The 19,449-nt window shown below is 32.5% G+C and overlaps 2 protein-coding genes across 2 annotated transcripts; one reads left to right on the plus strand and one right to left on the minus strand.

Annotated features, from left to right (window-relative positions):
• The first annotated feature begins 2,575 nt into the window (after positions 1 to 2,575).
• Positions 2,576 to 5,989, plus strand: LOC118060356 (exocyst complex component EXO70A1). The gene has a single exon (XM_035073566.2). It carries the CDS (start codon positions 3,274 to 3,276, stop codon positions 5,323 to 5,325), a length of 2,052 nt encoding a protein of 683 aa, XP_034929457.1. The 5' UTR covers positions 2,576 to 3,273; the 3' UTR covers positions 5,326 to 5,989.
• A 2,504-nt stretch (positions 5,990 to 8,493) lies between these two features.
• On the minus strand, positions 8,494 to 11,875 carry LOC118060357 (uncharacterized). The gene is given in 3 exon segments (XM_035073567.2): positions 8,494 to 9,005; positions 9,099 to 10,860; positions 10,862 to 11,875. Coding segments are annotated over 3 exon segments (3,057 nt in total). The 5' UTR covers positions 11,753 to 11,875; the 3' UTR covers positions 8,494 to 8,601.
• Positions 11,876 to 19,449: the final 7,574 nt, after the last annotated feature.

Genomic DNA, 19,449 nt, shown 5'->3' on the forward strand with positions numbered 1-19,449 from the left:
AGTTAGTTTGCATTAAGTTTATTGTTTGCAGACTGAAGCTGTAGCCTCTCAGCCAGAGCATTCTCCAATTTCTCCAGAAGGGCTTTGAACAGGGAGATATGAAGAGAACACAAACTCTCCAACGACTTGTGCAATGTCGCATTGGTCAATTCAAACAATCTTGTTTGTATAATTTTGGAATACATTTGTGTTTTTTCAAATAGAAAAGATAAAGAAATATATTATATCTGTCCCAGTTGTCTCTATTTATCTTGACTTGAGACAATAATAAACTCTAATTTCTTAAAGTAAAATCATAATTATGGTTCAAAATCTTAAAATTTTAATAGAAATTATTTTTCATATCTCGAATATCTTTTTATTATATATTTTTTTAAATGGTTAAGTTGTAAAAAGATGCGAGAATTTAAAAACAATGTTAAGAAATTATCATGATTAAGTTTCTGGTAGACAAAAACAATATTATTTTTTTCATTTAACTTTTATCAAATTTGATTTGATTTATTTATTTTAATAATAATCAGATCTGGCAAAGACTGTGAGTAAATTCACTCTTTTATATATATTCTCAGCCCCTCAAATGGATTGCTTAGTAGGGAAGGACTTTATTTTTGGGCCTACATAGAGGGCTAAACTTGAGTTCGTACGGGCCAGCTCGTACATGGGCCACTCATCCTCTACCAATAGCACCTCGATTTGTCTGGTATTACAGTCAAATATGGTTATTGGAATTAAAAAAAGAAGAAGTTAATTTGATGGTTTTTCATGTAGTTATTAAACCTAGTCTCATTTGACAAACTGTGTTGTGTTTTTAGTTGAATCGAACATTATATTAATTTGATGATATTTATTTAGATTTTTAGCTGTTGAGTTAATCTAATCAAATCTTATTTAATCTTGTTTGCATCAACATAAAAAAATATTATCTTTTTAATAAATTCTAGAAAACAAATTATGGTGCACAACAATTACATGTGTAGTTACTTCCTTGGCATTTTAAAATCTCTTGTGAATCAAACCCTTTATAGAATTAATTTCTAAATCAGGGCTGGGCAAATATGATTTTCAACCTTATTACACTATCAATCACCCTACTAAATATATATTTAAACTATTTGGATATTAACAATTAACAAGAAAGAAATCAAATGGTATGGAGGATTTACTTTCAAGTCAAGCACGAAAACAAAGAGAGAGAAAAGAAAATGAAGAAGAATGGTTGCCGAAGGCATGCCATTGCAGAGAGCCAAAATGTGCTGCTCCACTGCGTTGCGTTTTCTTGCACGTGGGTGTTGCACTGCACATGTCAATAATATTTTTTATTTGACTCATAATCAAACAATTTTTTTACTTGGTTTCTAATTATTTAATATCTCAGTTTTATATTTCATTTCACCTAAGTCCGATGAAGCCTAACCAATGATAAATGAAGGGAAGGGAAACAAAAGAGATGAAAGGCCAAACCGGATTTGTCAATTGTGCTCATGTCATAACCTATAGTTATAAATTTAATAAATTAATCAAAATTGATCGAGATTGATCGATCTAATATGGGTTTATTCACTCAATAAATATTTTTTTTCTTTGATAATTTAAATAAAATGACGAGTTGTATTTAAATTTATTTAGTTAAATAAGTTCAATTTCATCACAGTTGGATTTAAAACCTATAAAACGGACCAAGACGCAAAGAAAAGCTAGATAAATTAAAAACAAAGAAACTATGTTAACAAGTTATTTTGTTTAAATTTTTTGAAAAATATATTGACTTATAATCGAAAGTCATATCTAACATGGTTCCCTCTAAGAAATTTATTTCCTAAATTAAAGTTCCAAGCAAGAGAAGCACGCAGAAGCAAGTCAAGCTCGACTTCCCCATTAATTAAAAAGTATAATATTCTATAACCTTGCAGTGATAGTTTTCACTTCACGGGCTATCAAGAAATTCATGCACCCATTTCCATGTCAAATCAAATCATGTGGCAACGTGAATCATAGCGCCTTTGGAAATTGTGCTTAGTTGACTATGGCTGGTAAATAAAAATATAAAAATAAAAGTGATTATTGTTTAATAGCACCACATTATAATGTTAGTTGTAATTCTTTGCATTATAATTCATGAAATTAAAATAATTGAGCTTTATTTCATCAATTAATTCTACATGCTTAGTAAAATTGTATCTCAAAACCTATACAGTATCAAATATTAACTTATTACACTTTTTTTTTTAAATTGATTTTTCAAGGAAAGTGATTTTACTTAGCAAATCATAATTTAAATTCTCTGAACTTCCAAAAACTTAAAAAACACAGTAAATGCTTTTTTAAAACTAATTAGGGAATGGGTTTTTATACTTTAAAATAAAAGGTATAGTAAGACAAAAATATTTTTAATTAAGAATTTAAATATAAAAAATTTATCTCTAAAATCCTTTTAAAGTACATTTTTATTCTTTGAAATAAAAATATATAAAAATAATCCCTCTCTGTCTCCACTAAAATACGGCAACGCAATAATGATACGCCATCGATCGTTCATGTAACCATGAAAATCCTAACGTTAGTACCTTACTATGCCCGTAAAAAAAAAAAACATGTGACCTTACCGGACAGGCTGTAACCGACAGGTCGTCCAAACAGAGAAGGGGAGAGAGGGATGGTGAGAAAGTACAGAGAAGCTTTTTTGCCTTACTGTCTACCACTTTGGCATTACTAGACCTTGCAAAAACAGGGAGCTGTAAAGTCTCTCCCCCCCGCCCCCCCTCTCTCTTCAGATTTAGGGTTTTCTTTTCTCTTTGAATCCAAAATCCCTCCAGTTCATCAGATTCACTGACTCACCGGGTCAACTCGCTCTTTCAAAGCTTAAAAAACCAAGCAAATCTCATCAAGTGAGTTTCTTGCACTCTTACGTTCTCCTATCTACCTTAAAAAAAATCAAACTTCAGTAGGGTTGGTTTGTTACTTGTGATGATTGCTTTGTTAGTTTTTAGTTTGGTCTGAATTTGGTGAGGTTTGGTTAAAGATTGTAGACATGAAGATTTGTTGTTACATGAGTCCTGGTTAGTAATAATTAACTATCTGAGGAACCCAGTATCACAAGATCAAAAAAGATCAAATCTTGATCGCTTATTTTAGCTTTTTTAAGCAGGGAGACCCAAAAGCTCAAAACTTTGATTTAATATAGCCTTTTCAGCTTAATTTGTGAGAGCCGGAAGCTAAAATCTTTGGTTTTTTTGGGGGGTTTGTTGTGTGATTAGAGAGTTTAGGGTTGTAATGGCTGAATCGGTGAAGAGTGACGGTAAAGGCGATGATAGGATTAAGAATTTGATTGCTGCAAGGAAGTCATTGAAGTTAAGTTTAGAGAAGTCGAAATCTTTAGGGCTTGCTCTTAAGAAAGCTGGACCTATATTAGATGAGATGAAACAAAGATTGCCTTCTCTAGAGGCAGCAGTGCGCCCCATTCGTGCTGACAAGGAAGCACTTGTAGCTGCTGGGGGCCACATTAACCGTGCTATTGGTCCCGCAGCTGCTGTGCTTAAGGTTTTTGATGCTGTTCATGGGTTAGAGAAGTCGTTGCTATCAGATCCGAGGAATGATCTTCCTGGGTATTTGTCAGTGATAAAACGACTTGAGGAGGCTTTGAGATTTCTGGGGGATAATTGTGGATTGGCAATTCAGTGGTTGGAGGATATCGTGGAGTATTTGGAGGATAATGTTATGGCAGATGAGCGGCATCTTTTGAATTTGAAGAAGTCATTGAAGGGTCTTAGGGAATTGCAAAGTGATGATGAAAGATCTCATCTTGATGGGGGGCTTTTAAATGCTGCATTGGATAAATTGGAAGGTGAGTTTTGGCGGCTTTTGACAGAACATAGTGTGCCACTGCCAATGCCATCATCTTCAACACTTGGTGAACAGGCAGTCATTGCACCATCACAATTACCTGTGTCTGTTATTCACAAGTTGCAAGCCATTCTTGGGAGGTTGAGAACTAATAATAGACTTGAAAAGTGCATATCAATATATGTAGAAGTTCGCAGTTCGAATGTTAGAGCTAGTTTGCAGGCACTGGATTTGGATTACCTTGAGATCTCAATAGCTGAATTCAATGATGTGCAGAGCATAGAAGGTTATATAGCCCAGTGGGGCAAGCATTTGGAGTTTGCTGTGAAGCACCTGTTTGAAGCGGAGTACAAACTCTGTAATGATGTTTTTGAGAGGCTTGGCTTGGATGTTTGGATGGGATGCTTTTCCAAAATAGCTGCTCAGGCTGGCATTCTCGCGTTCCTTCAATTTGGGAAGACTGTTACAGAAAGTAAGAAAGATCCAATCAAGCTTCTGAAATTGTTGGATATATTTGCATCTCTGAACAAATTAAGGTTGGATTTTAACAGGCTTTTTGGCGGAGCAGCCTGCATTGAAATCCAAAACCTTACAAGGGATCTCATTAGGAGGGTGATTGATGGGGCAGCTGAGATTTTCTGGGAACTTCTTGTTCAGGTGGAGTTGCAGAGGCAGATTCCACCTCCTCCAGATGGGAATGTTCCGATACTGGTTAGCATCATTACTGAGTACTGTAATAAACTGCTTGGGGATAATTATAAACCTATCCTGAGCCAGGTTCTGGTCATTCATCGAAGTTGGAAGCACGAGAAGTTTCAGGAAAGGATTCTTGTTGGTGAGGTTCTGAACATAATTAAAGCCATTGAGCTCAACCTGGAGACATGGACAAAGGCTTACGAAGACACAATCCTAGCTAACCTTTTTGCCATTAACAATCACTACCATTTATACAAGCACTTGAAGGGAACAAGAGTTGGGGATCTCTTAGGAGATTCTTGGTTCAAAGAACATGAACAGTACAAGGACTACTACGCTGCAATCTTCTTGAGAGATAGTTGGGGGAAGCTTCCAGGTCATTTAAGTCGGGAAGGCCTAATTCTGTTCTCAGGTGGCCGTGCCACTGCCCGTGATCTTGTCAAGAAAAGGCTGAAAACTTTCAACGAAGCTTTCGATGAAATGTATAAGAAGCAGTCTAGCTGGGTTGTGCCAGATAGAGATCTCAGGGAGAAGATATGCCAGCAGATTGTGCAGGCAGTTGTGCCTATTTATCGGAGCTATATGCAGAACTATGGTCCTTTGGTTGAGCAAGATGGAAGCTCAAATAAATATGCAAAATACTCTGTGCAGGCTTTGGAGCAAATGCTGAGCTCGCTATTTCTGCCAAAGCCAGGAAGATATGCAAGTTTCAAAGGCAGGCAGCTTAGTGACAAATTCAACAATGGTGTTGCTGATCTTCGACGGACAACCTCTGCAGTGGTGTGATTTTCCTGATCTAATTTACTTTATGTTGGTTAAGCTGAAAGGTAATTAATTCAAGCATCGCCCCGCCTTTGGTTACCGGCCAGCTCTTGCACTGTACATATTTGTATCCACAGGGACCTGAGACTATTTCAGGAATTTTATATGAGCAAAGGAACTTCTTCAAAACTTTTTCAGACATTGTCTGAATTTTCTCAATGAGATCGAATTTTCATAAGCTGTTTAAATGCAAAGCAATCTTGAGGAGCCGCAGACACTACGATGAAAGCGAAGATGGCCTTCCTTATTGAAATCATAGATAATACTTTGAGGTATACATTGTCATATTATATTCATTTTCACTCTCATTTATTCAGTTAGTAGGCTGTAGAAACCATGTATTTGCTAGATATGTGTACAATTCTTTGATATGAAGAGCAGTTAGAGGTCTAGCAGGAATTAAATTATTCACTTGTATTCTGAAAATGGCATAGATGTTTGTGTGGGGGGATTAATGGATGATAATGTCTTTTGTTGCTGGTTTTAGAAGTTAACAATGCCTTTGAGTATACTAGAAATATTGATAGCGATAAGATGTTGGCTCATTTAGCTTGTCTTATTTTCTAATGTAAGAGAATTCTTCATTGTTAAATATCTTGTCAATATATGATTCATGCTTTCCTTTTAATTGGAGAAGATGCTTTAGCTTTGAGAACTATTACCGTTAATTTTTGTTGTTCCTTCTCATTTGGACAATGCTAGCATAGGAATTGGTTGACTTGGAAGTGCACTCCTTGTAGGCTTGCCTTTCAGGCTGATGTGTGGATTTTCATGAATGACCCTTTGAAAGCATTTATATTACAGTTATCCTTGGACATTCATGATTCATGACTTACAACTTGTGATTCTTCTATCAAGTTGCTCCCACCATGTGAGCTGCTTGCCATCGTTTCCTGCACCTCTTGTCTCCACATCATGCTCTTCTAGATTTTCTACGGACTGATGTTTGATAAATTATATAATGCTCAAACTATAACTACTAATGGTTATAACATAGAAGAGAGATGGACACAATGAGCAAAGAGAAGATGACATTCGGGTTCAAAAAAAATGAGGAAAGAGAAAAATACATCTGGGTTTACTAAAAGTAATAAGAATCTCTCTCTTCTTTTCTTACAAAGTATATTTTTTCAATTCACTTTCTCATGTTTCTTTCATTTTTGTGTCTTTTTCTTTCTTATAGGGTAACTTTGAGCATTCTTTATCTGTGTATCCATCTCTTATCCTCACTGTAGAATCATCGAAACGTATTATGTTTGTCTTATAACTGCACTTTTTGAATAATAAAGTATTCATCAAGATTTGTAAACTGTCTTGAATGATGGACTTGAAGCCACAGATGTGTGATGAACAGATATTTCCTAAATCAGGAAAAGAATGAAAGCCAGGTTATGGTGGCCAGGATCTGGAATTTAACGTCAGGAGGTTGATTTTCGTCTCTTTTTCTTTACCAAAAAGTATTTTGGATGCACTTGAAAACATGAAGGAATAAGATCTGAATCATTGAATTTTGGATGCACCAACATCACCAAGGTTTGGGATCGGGATGGAGTTTGATTCTCGAAAAAGCAACTTTGATTCCTTTATCAATAAGTGCTTTAGGGCAGAGGGAATATATTTTTAAGTATTTTCTGCTGTGGTGGTTGAGAGCTACTGATAACTTGCCTCCACCTTTGGTAACTTTGCCTGTGAAGTTCTTTCTTTTTTGTCCTTTTATTTATTCATTTATAGTGAAATAACAAATCAACAAGGACAAAATGCTGTCGTAGCTGGCAGCCAGGAGAATCCTATGCTAGAAGGCCTGAGTGACAAAACTGGGCTCTGAAGTCATGACACCAGACAACCTGGGAACTAGTTTAACACACGAGATGCTATTTACAATACATAATGACGCGGACGAAAATAACTTAAATAATTATATCAAATAAAGTTAATACATGAAAACTCTAATTTAAGATTTCATTACTGGATATTTATAATATAAGCTAAACAATTTTATTTATACAATTAATAATTATAGAGTTAAACTAACTAAAAAAAATAAAACTATCAATTTTAATATTTGATTTTCTAAACTAAATTAGAAAAACAAATAAAAACACTATAAACAATTATTTTTTAAAACTAATAAAGAATAAAAATAACTAAAAATATATATATTTTTTTCTTCTTAAAATCCTCATGTACCAGTCTCTTTTATTAGAAAGATCTCGTTTTCAAGTTTAGATTATTTTTAGTTCTTCAACCCCTTTTTTCCTTAGCCTCGATGTACGATAATTTTAAATATAACATTTACAGGAAACAAAAATTGACAAATCACTTTTTTATTTTTTTATTGGTTTCTAGAGAAATGAATCACAAGCTTGTTATATATATATACCATTGAATAAAATCTATATTTATAATAATAGTAAACTTGCAATAAAAAAAATATCAACATAGCTTAGATCAATAATTCTTTTATAGCCCCTTACATATTCTCTTTGTATGTAATATGTAATTCATCAATGGGGATACTAATAATGATATTATCATAATTTATTACCGTTAATGTTATTGTTTATGCTATTATTATCAACACAATTATTATTAAAATAAAGATTATAAATTTATAAAGAATAATAATCCACATTTATCTCATAAAAAATAAAATCATCAAAATCTTCATAATATCCATTCTAATCATGAGGCCGTCTCCTTTATTCTCGCATTTGAAATAAGTTTATGAAGTTAAGTATGGATTTGTGATCACTCTCTACACAATCCCTCAGAGTTCTCACATTTACTAACTATTAGGTCAATTCTAAAGCATGTCTTTGCATATCTTCTATCGCAAGTGCTTGAAATGTCTCTTTCTCAATATAGAATCTCCTCGTTCTGCCTATAGAAGCACATCTTGTGATACAATTTCTTCCGGTCAAGGTTATTCTAGCACACAACACTAATTATTAGAAATCATTTGTTTTTAATACCAATTAATGTGGATAGAAATATCACAAGAAAGATAGTAACAAAAAGCAACATAAAATAAATTTCGCTAAAAAGGATCATCAAACTTTAATTCATATTTTTTGTTGAATGCTATAATACAAGCGAGACATTATTATTTATTTTAGTGCTAGGTCAACCGTGTAAAAAGGAAACTAAATGCAATCAATAATTATAGAGTTTGACCGAAACTAAATAAAAAATAAAAACAAATAATTTTCCACCGATGATAATTTCTTGCTGATATGATTTTCACGACTGCAATACTACCTGTACTTCATGTGCCCCCATGTCTTCACTTCTAAAAAGTTCTTCTTTAATCGCCTGTAGCTCAGCGGTAACCTCACTGATATCCATCCGTTCGCTAGGCAATTCAGCTGAGCAAGCAATTCCTACTTCAAGTACTGAAACGACGCAGTCCTGCACTTGGCTTTTCCACATATAACTGCTTGTTTCTCCTTTTATTTCCTGAACAAGAATTGGATCCAAAATTTCTTCCACTTTTCCCGGAAAAGCAGCTTTCATGTAGGTATGAAGGTTCAAGCTGTCTTCAAAGATTTCGTCGGTCGGTCTCTTCCCTGAGAACATCTCCAATAACAGGATTCCATAACTGAATACATCACCAGATGTCGAAACTTCATTTCCCATACCATATTCTGCAATTGCACATAGCATAACTTGTCACAACTCACAATAGTTTAAGAGAAGTAAAACGGTATGCTGCTAGAGGAACAGGATGGTGCATATACCTGGAGCAGTGTAACCAATAGTTCCTCTTACTCCATTGGTGCTTGACTGATTAAAGGATAGGTTATTAGTGGCTTCAGGAAAGAACCTTGCCAGCCCAAAATCTCCTACATGTCCTGTCATTTCGTCGTCGAGGAGAACATTGCTTGGCTTGAGATCACAGTGAACGACTGGTGTTCTGCAACCACGGTGAAGATACTCTAGAGCACAAGAAATATCAATGGCAATGTTAAGTCTCTGAACAAAGTTCAAGCTCCTTGATGATTCACGTGCCTTATCGATTCCAGGAGTTATCGGATGCAGCCACTCCTCAAGGCTCCCATTAACCATGAATTCATAAACCAAAGCCTTGAAATCATTTCGTTGATAGTCACTGCCGGAGCATGCAGTCAGTAGCTTGACAAGATTTCGATGCCTGACATTCCTCAAGACCTCACATTCGGCTTTAAAGCTCTTGGAAGCTCTAGGGTTTAGAAGGTTTGGCACCTTCACTGCAACAAGCTTTTCATCACTATCAAGTATGCCTTTGTAGACAGACCCAAAGCCACCCACACCAAGCAAATTAGTCAAGGAGAACCCATCAGTGGCTTTGAGTAGACTACGGTAAGACATTTGGAAAACTGAGTTCTCGGGAGAGGTTGGAGTGGGTTCTACTTTTTTCCTCTTAACGAACAAGAGAAACAGAGAAGTTAGGACCAATGCTGCACACAGAAGTGCAGAAGCAGCAATGACTAGTTTCATAGCAAGTGTCAATCTCCCCTTTTTAGTCACTTTGAAATTGCATTCGAGTAGCTGGAACTCAGCAATGCCGCCACATAGCTTACTGTTTCCAACCACTGAAACTGCACTCGCATTCCGAAACACTCCATCTGTCGGTACCAAACCCTCAAAAGTATTGAAAGACAGATTCAAGATAGCCAACGTGCGCAAATCCATGAAAAAATCTGGAATGTTTCCAGTCAAGTTGTCGTGTGACAGATTTAAAACTTGTAGACCTCTCAATGAAATAAAAGATGAGGGGATATTACCCTGAAAGAAATTGTTTTGCATGTACAAAGCTTCCAAGCTTACACAACTGCCAAGAGTGCCTGGAATTTCTCCAGACAACATGTTATGCGAAATATCCAATATTCCAAGATTTGTCAAAGTTCCTACTTCTGTAGGAAAGGAACCAATCAAGTTGTTTCGTGATAGGTCCATATAGATTGTCAAGGATGGGATGCTCAAAACTTCTTTTGGGATTGCACCAGTAAGGTTGTTTTGACGGAGATTCAATAACAACAAGTTTTGGCATTTGCCTAGTTCTGGTGGGATGCTACCCTTTAAACTGCTTTGATACATGTAGAGATGGATCAACAGGGTTAAGTTTCCGAAAGAAGATGGAATGTTACCTGAGAATTTGTTTCCGTGAAGATCCAACTCCTTTAGTTGCTGAAGTTCTCCAATTTCTTCAGGAATATCACCTGTGAATTGGTTATTCCCCATATATAGCATCTCCAAGTTAACCAAATTTCCCAAACCAGCTGGGATGCTCCCAAATATCCGATTATAATCCAGGGTCATTATTCTAAGGCTGGTAAAGTTGGTGATGGCACTAGGCAACATCCCACCAAAATTGTTGGAGTTTATAGCCATAAGCTGCAAACTAGTCGCTTTGCTAACGGTAGACAAGAAATCCAAATCACGAGCTTCCCCAGTTCCAAGATGATTTGTGGAGATGCTTAGCCACCAAAGGTTATGCATCTTCTCCACCAAAGGTAAATCCATTTATCGCGATAGTAAGTCTCTCCAGGTATGAAGAATTGGACAACGAAATTGGAATGCTTCCAGTAAATTGGTTGCCACCAACATTAAGCTCAACAAGGTAAGGAAATTTGTTGCCCAAGTCTGAGGGGAGAGTCCCTTGAAGCTGGTTTAGTGGGAAGCATAAAATACTCATAAAAGAAAGATTGTATAGTGATGAAGGGATGGTACCGGTCAAGAAGTTTTCACTCATTGAAATGTAATACAAGTTCTTTAGTTGACCAAGAGTATCAGGGAGTGTTCCACCAAAATTGTTGACGGTTGTACTCAGCACTTGTAGAGATGAATAATTGCCAAAAAATGAAGGGATTCCTCCTGTCAGATTATTGAACTCGACATTCAGTAATTGAAGGTTCAATAAAGAACTGAATTCCAATGGAATCCTGCCTATCAAGTTGTTGCGACCAAGTGCGATGCTGATAAGGTTCAAGCAACTTGAAATATTGGGAGGAATTTCTCCACTGAGCAAATTATTATGCAACCGCAGCATCTTTAGCCTGCGCAACCGGCCTAAATCCGGGGGAATTTCACTGCTGAAGCTGTTGTTATAGAGATGCAAGACTTGTAGAAAGCTGAGACTTCCAAGGTGTGGTGATGTGGACCCCTGGAGGAACTGTGAGTTAAGGTCCAAAACAGTAACCCTTTGGTGCTTAGGGCTACATTTGACACCATACCACTGGCAAAACTGAACTGATGTGTTCCATAAGTTCATGATGCCAAGAGGGTCACTGGTGATCTTGGTCTTGAATTCAAGCAATGCTTCTTGGTCTGTTTCATTCCCTCCTCCATTAACAAAGCCAATAATGCTAAAGAGGAGAATGATTGCATGATGAACACCAAATCTTGACCTCATCAGGAAAATCAAAATTTTACGCTGATGTTTTGGTTCAAGAATCAGGAGTACTGATCATCAGGACTTCTTTCAGGTATATAAATTCTAAGGAAACCGTTTCTTTATGTCCTCCTACACCATCGTTTTTCAATATTTTATGCAATGGAAGACTTTTGAGTGACGAGGGACCTCACATTTCCGTTTAATTGGTCTAAGCACATTTTTTTTTTCAACTCAATTGGTCAATTTTTTTGAAAGACAACAATTATGTCGCGACACTTGGTGTTGCCTATTGCCTTGTGCGTTCGCGGGCCGGCAGGGTGGAGTTTCAAACTTGCTTAGCTTGTGATAATGAAAGAATGCGTGTTTAATGCAGAAATAGAAGGATTGAGGTTTACTCAAACACGTTAACATGACCATGACCTCTTCTAATCTTCAATTTCAAACTTGCTTAGCTCATCTTAATGCTTAGTCTTTGATGAGATACCAACCTGAAATATTATTTATACACATGAATAATTATAAACATTGAAGGATAGTCCAAACAATTAAGAGATAGGACTTTAACTTATGTTTTGGATTTAATTTATATGAACTTTTATATGAGTTTTATTAATTTGACTTTATTTATTGGGCTTGATCTAATTATTATTGGATATTTTATTTAGTGAGTTATAAGCCCAATCACTTATTCTAATTAGGATTTTAGTATTAATACCCAACTTTTCTAAATATTAAAGAACTTTTGATGATTAATGAAAATATTATAGCTTTTGTATTTCTTCAATCCTCTTTTTTTTTAACTTTTTTTTTATCTATAGTTTTTTCTTGCTTCAAATCTTATTATTTATTTTCTCGCATCTCAATATTTCTCAAACATACATCAACAGTGTGAAGTACACTTTCTTTAGGTATTCTGAAATTCAACTGGTCCTGCATTTATGCAGTTATAAAACAGGATGTTTCTAGGAAAGGCTTGTCTTCGTCATGCAAACATCATTAAATCTTTTGAGTTAAAAAAACGGAAGATAAATTTGATTAGATGACATCGATTATAGAATGTGCTGTTGAGGCTAATAGTCTAATTATTTTTTTTTATTGGATCTCGGTGCTTATAAATCAAACCAATCATTTTATCCATTCTCAATATACTTTTTGTTGATGAATTGTGATGCAGACGCGGACTAAAAACAGCTGTTTTACGAGCAAAATGAACTTTAAATTCACTGTTTAATTTTTTTAAAAAAATAATGATAATTAAAGTCTGATTTTTTATAAGATTTACAAAATTTTAAATAGATTATAAACATTACATCTTACCTCAACTAGAAAACAAAATAAAAATCAAATGTCAATAGAGAGAAAGCAAACTTGGATATCAACTAAAACAAACGAATTTTCTCCAAGTTCATACTATATATATTACCTAGTATGTATTTGCATGATGCTTTTGTAGAAAGCTCAGCAATTTCTCAGGATAGAAAATTTTCTACAATGTTCTTCTATTTATGAGATTTTTCTATGTACTAGCAAAAAGTCAATCACCTAACTTAAAAATGACAAACCACAAAAATATTGTCTTCCCTACTTTATTGTTTCTTTAAAAGTTGAAATTTGCATGAAAAACAATGATGTCAATCACGATAATGGCAATATTGATAATGGAATGTTCACATGTTTGGATTTCACAGGTTTCCTGTAAGCAGACATGGGTGAGTTTTGATTTTTTGAGTCTAGGGAAAAATGGGGTAGGATTATAAGCATCATTTATACACCAACCTTCAACTTTTTTTTTTCTTTTCTAAAATTTGATTCATTGGTATGGATCGGCTGCATAAATCCATGATTTAGGGGCTGTTTGAAAATACTTTTGTTTTATTTTTATAAAAGTATTTTTTACTTCAAAAAACATTAAATTAATATTTTTTTAGTTTTTTCTAATGGTTTTGATGTTCTAATAATAAAATTTTTAAAAAAATCTGAAAAAAATTCATTTTAATATATTTTTAAATAAAAATTTATTTTAAAAAGTACCCTACACTGCACTGTAATTCCAAACTTTTCTTTAATCTTCATTAAGCATTCAAGAACCCTAATTTTTTTATTGGTAACAAGGATATAAGGTTGGAAATTATTTTCCAAGAACTGGTTACCAGTTTGACCTTATTGGTCCAATCCGGTTTTGATAATTATTCTCGAATTTAAATCACGTAGAAGGATAGAAGATTTGGATAATTCTTCTCACACACACTACTTTATGAGTTTGGCTATTGCGGATGTGAAAAGCAAAAATACACTATACTCTCTTCCAATTGAATAATGATGGATGAAGTTTCTTTGATAAATACCAGTAAGTCTCATAATCACGATGAGCTAGCTCCTCGCAAAAAACAGCAGCCGCAGAAGAAGAAAACTATTGTATGGAGAGAAAATAATAATTGTTTGATTTTATAGTAATAGTCAACTCAATTCCTACAGTGATAATATTTTTTTTTATCTTACATTAACTAACTTTATGTGATCTAACCTAACTAATATATCTCATAATAAAAGGTGCGTATTCATCGTAATAGTAGCTTTTATGATTATGATTAAAAAACAAATTAAAAATATATTTTAGTTATGGTTTAAAAAAATATGTATTTTGTTAGAATTGTTATGAGGTAAATTTTTATATGTAAATAAATAAAAAGTAGATTTTCATAAATGAAAAATAAGTTATTTTAACTTTGGTAAAAACAAGATTTGAAATGGAATTATATAAAAAAAATGTATCGTAAAAGCAGAATCTATTTAATTAACTAAACGAATAAAAAACAAAAGCTAATACAGTCCTAAACGGCATCAAAGAGATAAGAAGATTGGCTCTGACGCAAGCTTATTATTACTAAACGGTATCAAAGTCATAAGAAGATTGTATCTGACGCATCAGGTTTAGGGTTCGATTCTCATCCTTGGAAAGCTCTTCGATCTCTGTCTTTCGCGTGGATTGTTAGTGAATTTAAAAAGTTTGTCCCTCAGAACAGATCAAAGGTTAGACATAATCCGATCCCATGGAGTAAAGGTTGATCCAAGAATATTTCTCTACTTGTAAACATAAGAAAAGGGCAATGCTCTCTGTCACACAAATCCCTTGAACGGATGACACTTCTTACGGAAGTAAAAACACTCTAAATTGATTAGTTTTTTAATTTACTTTTTAATAATTATAATTTCGAATGATCTTTTTAGAATTGTTAAAAATATATGGTTATTAACTTTAAAACTTATAAGATTAGTTAAAACACGTACAAGTTAATTCAAATATTTAAATTATTAAAAAAGAGTTCTCTCTCATGGGAGAAAAAAAAAACCCTAGATGTTGATAAATCAAGTTTCGATAAGCTAATTAAATTTAAATAAGTAGCTATAAACCCTAGACGGAAATGCTGCTGAATTGATTTCAAGCGGGAGATAGGCCATCGATCCCGTCAGTAATCCCAACAACGCAAATTAAGTCTTAGCTTTGAAGGTCATGATGGCATTACTAAGTCAAATTTACACCAATTTATTTTCTCTTTGCACTTTGAATCATCACTGCCCACTTTAAAAAAGGAAACAAAGAATCATCATACATGATCAGATTTAAGTCGCAACAAAAGGAATCAGAAATCTACACATAATCTTCCACAGCGAAAAGATGTGGAAAAAAGAGACATGGGCTAGTGGTTTAGTTGTCCGGTCCCACATTTGATTATTGTTTTTTAATCAATTGATCCCTATTATTTTTTTCGAGCACCGGAGATATAGCCTAGCTAGTTTTCTTTAATTAGATTATCTTGAGAGATGAGGTAGGTATTCAAATGGCTAGGATCAGTAAGAGTAGAGCAGCCCATTGGTCATCCTTGGCATTGACCTAATTTCCTCCAATAAGAGTTTATTAAATAATTCATACTACTAATTTTTAATCATAAGGTTATGATCACTATGTCAATCCCACATCTTTACACTAAATCTTCTTTGTTACTGGGTTTTACATGAATCGTCTATATTCCAATTATGTATTCAAGATAAATTTCTTTACATGATTTCTAAAATTTAATTTTCATGAATATATTTTTATTTTGATAATTCAAACTGATGACCCATCTAAAACTTATTTTTGAAGCTGATCAGGTCACACATAATCAATATGATGGGTCAACTTATAATCCAATCAAAATAATATTGTTTTAAATTCACTCTAATTAACCCTCTTAACTCATAATCTAAATTTTAAACCGGGTTTAATTTAATTACTCTAGAGCAAATACACTAAGGAGGTTAAGATTTTAATATTAGAATACCTGACAGACAATGAAGAAAAGTTCACCATGTATAAGCAAAAATCTGATTGGCATTTCTTGTTGAATGGTGCTCATTGGCATGTGAGGATCCTAAAGCTTAAACAAATATAGTAATCTAATATGCTTTCTTAAGTTCTCTTTGTATGCAAATTGGCATTTCATTATCATAAAATATAAGCAAAATGATTTTGTATTAACAACTGGATCATCCATAAAGAATATTCGAGCCGTACAGATTATGGGTGCAACCCACGCATCAATGATCCAGTTTTTATATGGTTCTTGCCCTTTTTTCACTGTTTGATTCCGTTCAAACTTCAAAGGGGATTATTCAATTTGTGAGTTGGTTAATCCTTTAATTAAGATTGCTATTAATTATTGGTGTTCTTGAGTTTGAAATTTGATTCTTCTACTTACCTTTCTTCTTCTTGTTTTTTTAAGAGTTTTTTTCCTTTTTATTCATTAATTTGATTAAAGATTTTCTTAATGATAAGAGGTATTCGTATCAAATGAGATTATATGTTAGTTTTGGCTCCTCCCCTCCCTCAATTACTTGATATTATTAGAGCCCGGAGGGTCTTGAGAATTGATTTGATTTTTACAAACTATAAACATAATTAACTTTTAGAGAATATTAACGTTTATTGCAATAATAATTTATACTGGACAACATTATTAAGCAATGGGAATCAAATAATTATATTCTGAATGAGTTTTAAATATTTTGTATAAATTCAATTTCATTAATTAAAAATAAAAAAAAAACATGTAATTTAATATGTAAAAAGAGCTAAATCACATACATAAAAATATACAAATAAAATACACCTTTCAATTAATTGACATAGATTTCCATAGGACTCAATTCTTTCTTGTGAAGAATTCAAATTTAATGCAATTTAACAGTTAAATTTCACAGCCAAGCAATTAAAATTAAAACATTTTTTATAGAGCAATCGCGAGCTAGCTATTATACTGTTGTCACCTCTCAAGAGAAGAAATGAAACCGCATATAATATCAAATGCTTTAATTGTCAACTTGCTAGCTACAAGAAAATTGTAATTAACAAAGAAACATCATTTTCCTTAAATTTCCATAAACTACATCCAACTTGAACATCGTAAGAGTAGATATGTTATATACCTTTTCATGTCTTTAACTCTTTGTCCTAAAAACTATTTACCAAAAAAAATTAAAATAAATTAAACACATCTAGAAGTAATTTATCTTGAAAATTACATTGAAGAGACTATGTAATTATATAATTTATATTCTAAGTTTATACTTACATTCGTTTTCATAATCCATATGTGATTGTGACTTCGAGGCAAACAAAATATACTCCAAAATGTGCATAAGTTTATAATTATTGTAAATTTATTTTTACCAGGGACATGTTGTTATTGTAATTAACAAACAAATAATGTCATGGATATCCTAAATTTTATTTTTGTTGAGATAGATATGTGCATGCGTCAGCTTATATACTCGAACAATTTAATTGATAAGATTATCTTTCATCCAATTAAGTAATGCTGTAAATCATGTGAGATTTCTATAATATATTTGCACTTGTCAACCACTCCGTTGATTTGGACTGCATTTGCAGCTAACTCTAATAATGTTAATTTTGTTTCCATCGCATCATTTGATTCATCTCGTTACCCTCTTCCTTTCTAAGTGGTGTATGTATGATAATTTGGTTGGGTTTGGTGTTAATTTGCTCCTTTTTTTTTTCCTTTTCGGGTTGCGTGTTGGCCATGCAAAAAATTATATCAACCCTTTAATTTCCTTTTTCTTTTGATTCAGTCTCTATTATCTTAATTACAATTTTTTTAATTATATTTATTACTTATAATTTTATTTTATTTTTAGTTTCATCCATGGTCATTTGATTCCTTTAATTTTTTAATCAAATTTTGTTTTTATTTTTTTAATAGCTATTTGTTTTGTTTTGATTCATTTTCTTGATTGATTTTCTTTTTTCATTCCATCCCTAACAATTATTTTAATTGCTATTTTTTATTTACTTTCTTAATTTATTTGTCCTTTTCAATTCCATCCCTAAAAAAATAATTTCATTTCATTTTCCCTAAACATTTAATTTCAATTAATTTTTGTGTCGAATTTTGTCCCAATTCTTTTAATTGCTATTTATTTTTTTGCATTATTTTTTATTTTATTGATCCGGTTTCATATGTGTTTTTATTTCTATTATCTTTTATTGATTTTAATAAACAAGTTTAGTTGACACAAGCAGATAAATATCTTATTTTACGAAAATAAATATTTTGATTTACGTCCATCTCTCAATTTTTCTACTTTCTCTTTTAGTTATTATTAATGATTTTTTTTTTTTACATAGATGATTATTAGATGTTTGGATATAATTTTTTTATTTATATCTATAATTTTTATTATGTAAAAAAATATATCAAAATAGCTTCTGTACTCAAGTTTTTTTCTTAAGAAAACAATTTACAGCTTTCTACAAAGTATGAGCCAAATCAAAATTTTTATTTGCCCTCTAATGAATTGGTTTTTTGCGCTCATTTTTTTTTTTTAATTTTCCATATTTGATTTGTTTTTATGATTTCATCTTTTAACATTTGACTTGTTAGAGATTCGGCTTCGTACAATCTTATCATTTTGTATTTTTTTAAAAAAATATTGGTTTGGTGATTATGTTCAATGTTTTTCTATGAGTTTGTTCCGATCTCATGATCCAAATCATAGGTTTTGCATGCCATTTTTTAATATATATTTTTTTAGAATTGTTTTATTTGTGTTTGATTTTTCAAGATATTAGTCTAATTTATTTATAATTTTTTTTGTTTTATACAAATGAAGTTTATTTTTCAAAATAAAAATATTTATTTAAAAATAATATTGCTAAAGCATTCAGCCTTGCGTAATTGTTTTACGGCATCAATTTATTCAGTCAATTTTATTCATATTTATCTTTTAAATCATAAATTTTTTAGGGTTTAGATTTATCTTTTATTGATTTAAGTAACAAGTTTAGTGAATACAATATGGTAAATGTTTTATTTTGTATGATTGAATATCTTAATTTGTATTTATCTCTTAATTATTATTTTTTTGTTATTGTTAATGATTTTTTTTTATTTATTCACATAAATGATTATTGACTTATTTCACTAAATATTTGTATAGGCTTTTTAATATACACTTTTTTAAAAAAAAATTATATTAAAAAACACATTGAAGCACTTTACATGTTTATTTATTTTTTTTAAAAAAATAAACAACATTACCGTGGCGAATTACGGGTTAAATGGCTACTAAATTGACCAAATCTTGTTGCCATGAGAGATGTGGTGACTATGATGGGAGGAGAGAGCAAATCTGATCGTGGAAAGCCCAAGTGA

Source organism: Populus alba, chromosome 6, assembly GCF_005239225.2.
Source record: "Populus alba chromosome 6, ASM523922v2, whole genome shotgun sequence".
Lineage (NCBI taxonomy): Eukaryota > Viridiplantae > Streptophyta > Magnoliopsida > Malpighiales > Salicaceae > Populus > Populus alba.

Bases quoted from the DNA above. Each gene is read 5' to 3' on its own strand.
- LOC118060356 (XM_035073566.2), top strand. From the start codon at position 3,274: ATGGCTGAATCGGTGAAGAGTGACGGTAAAGGCGATGATAGGATTAAG.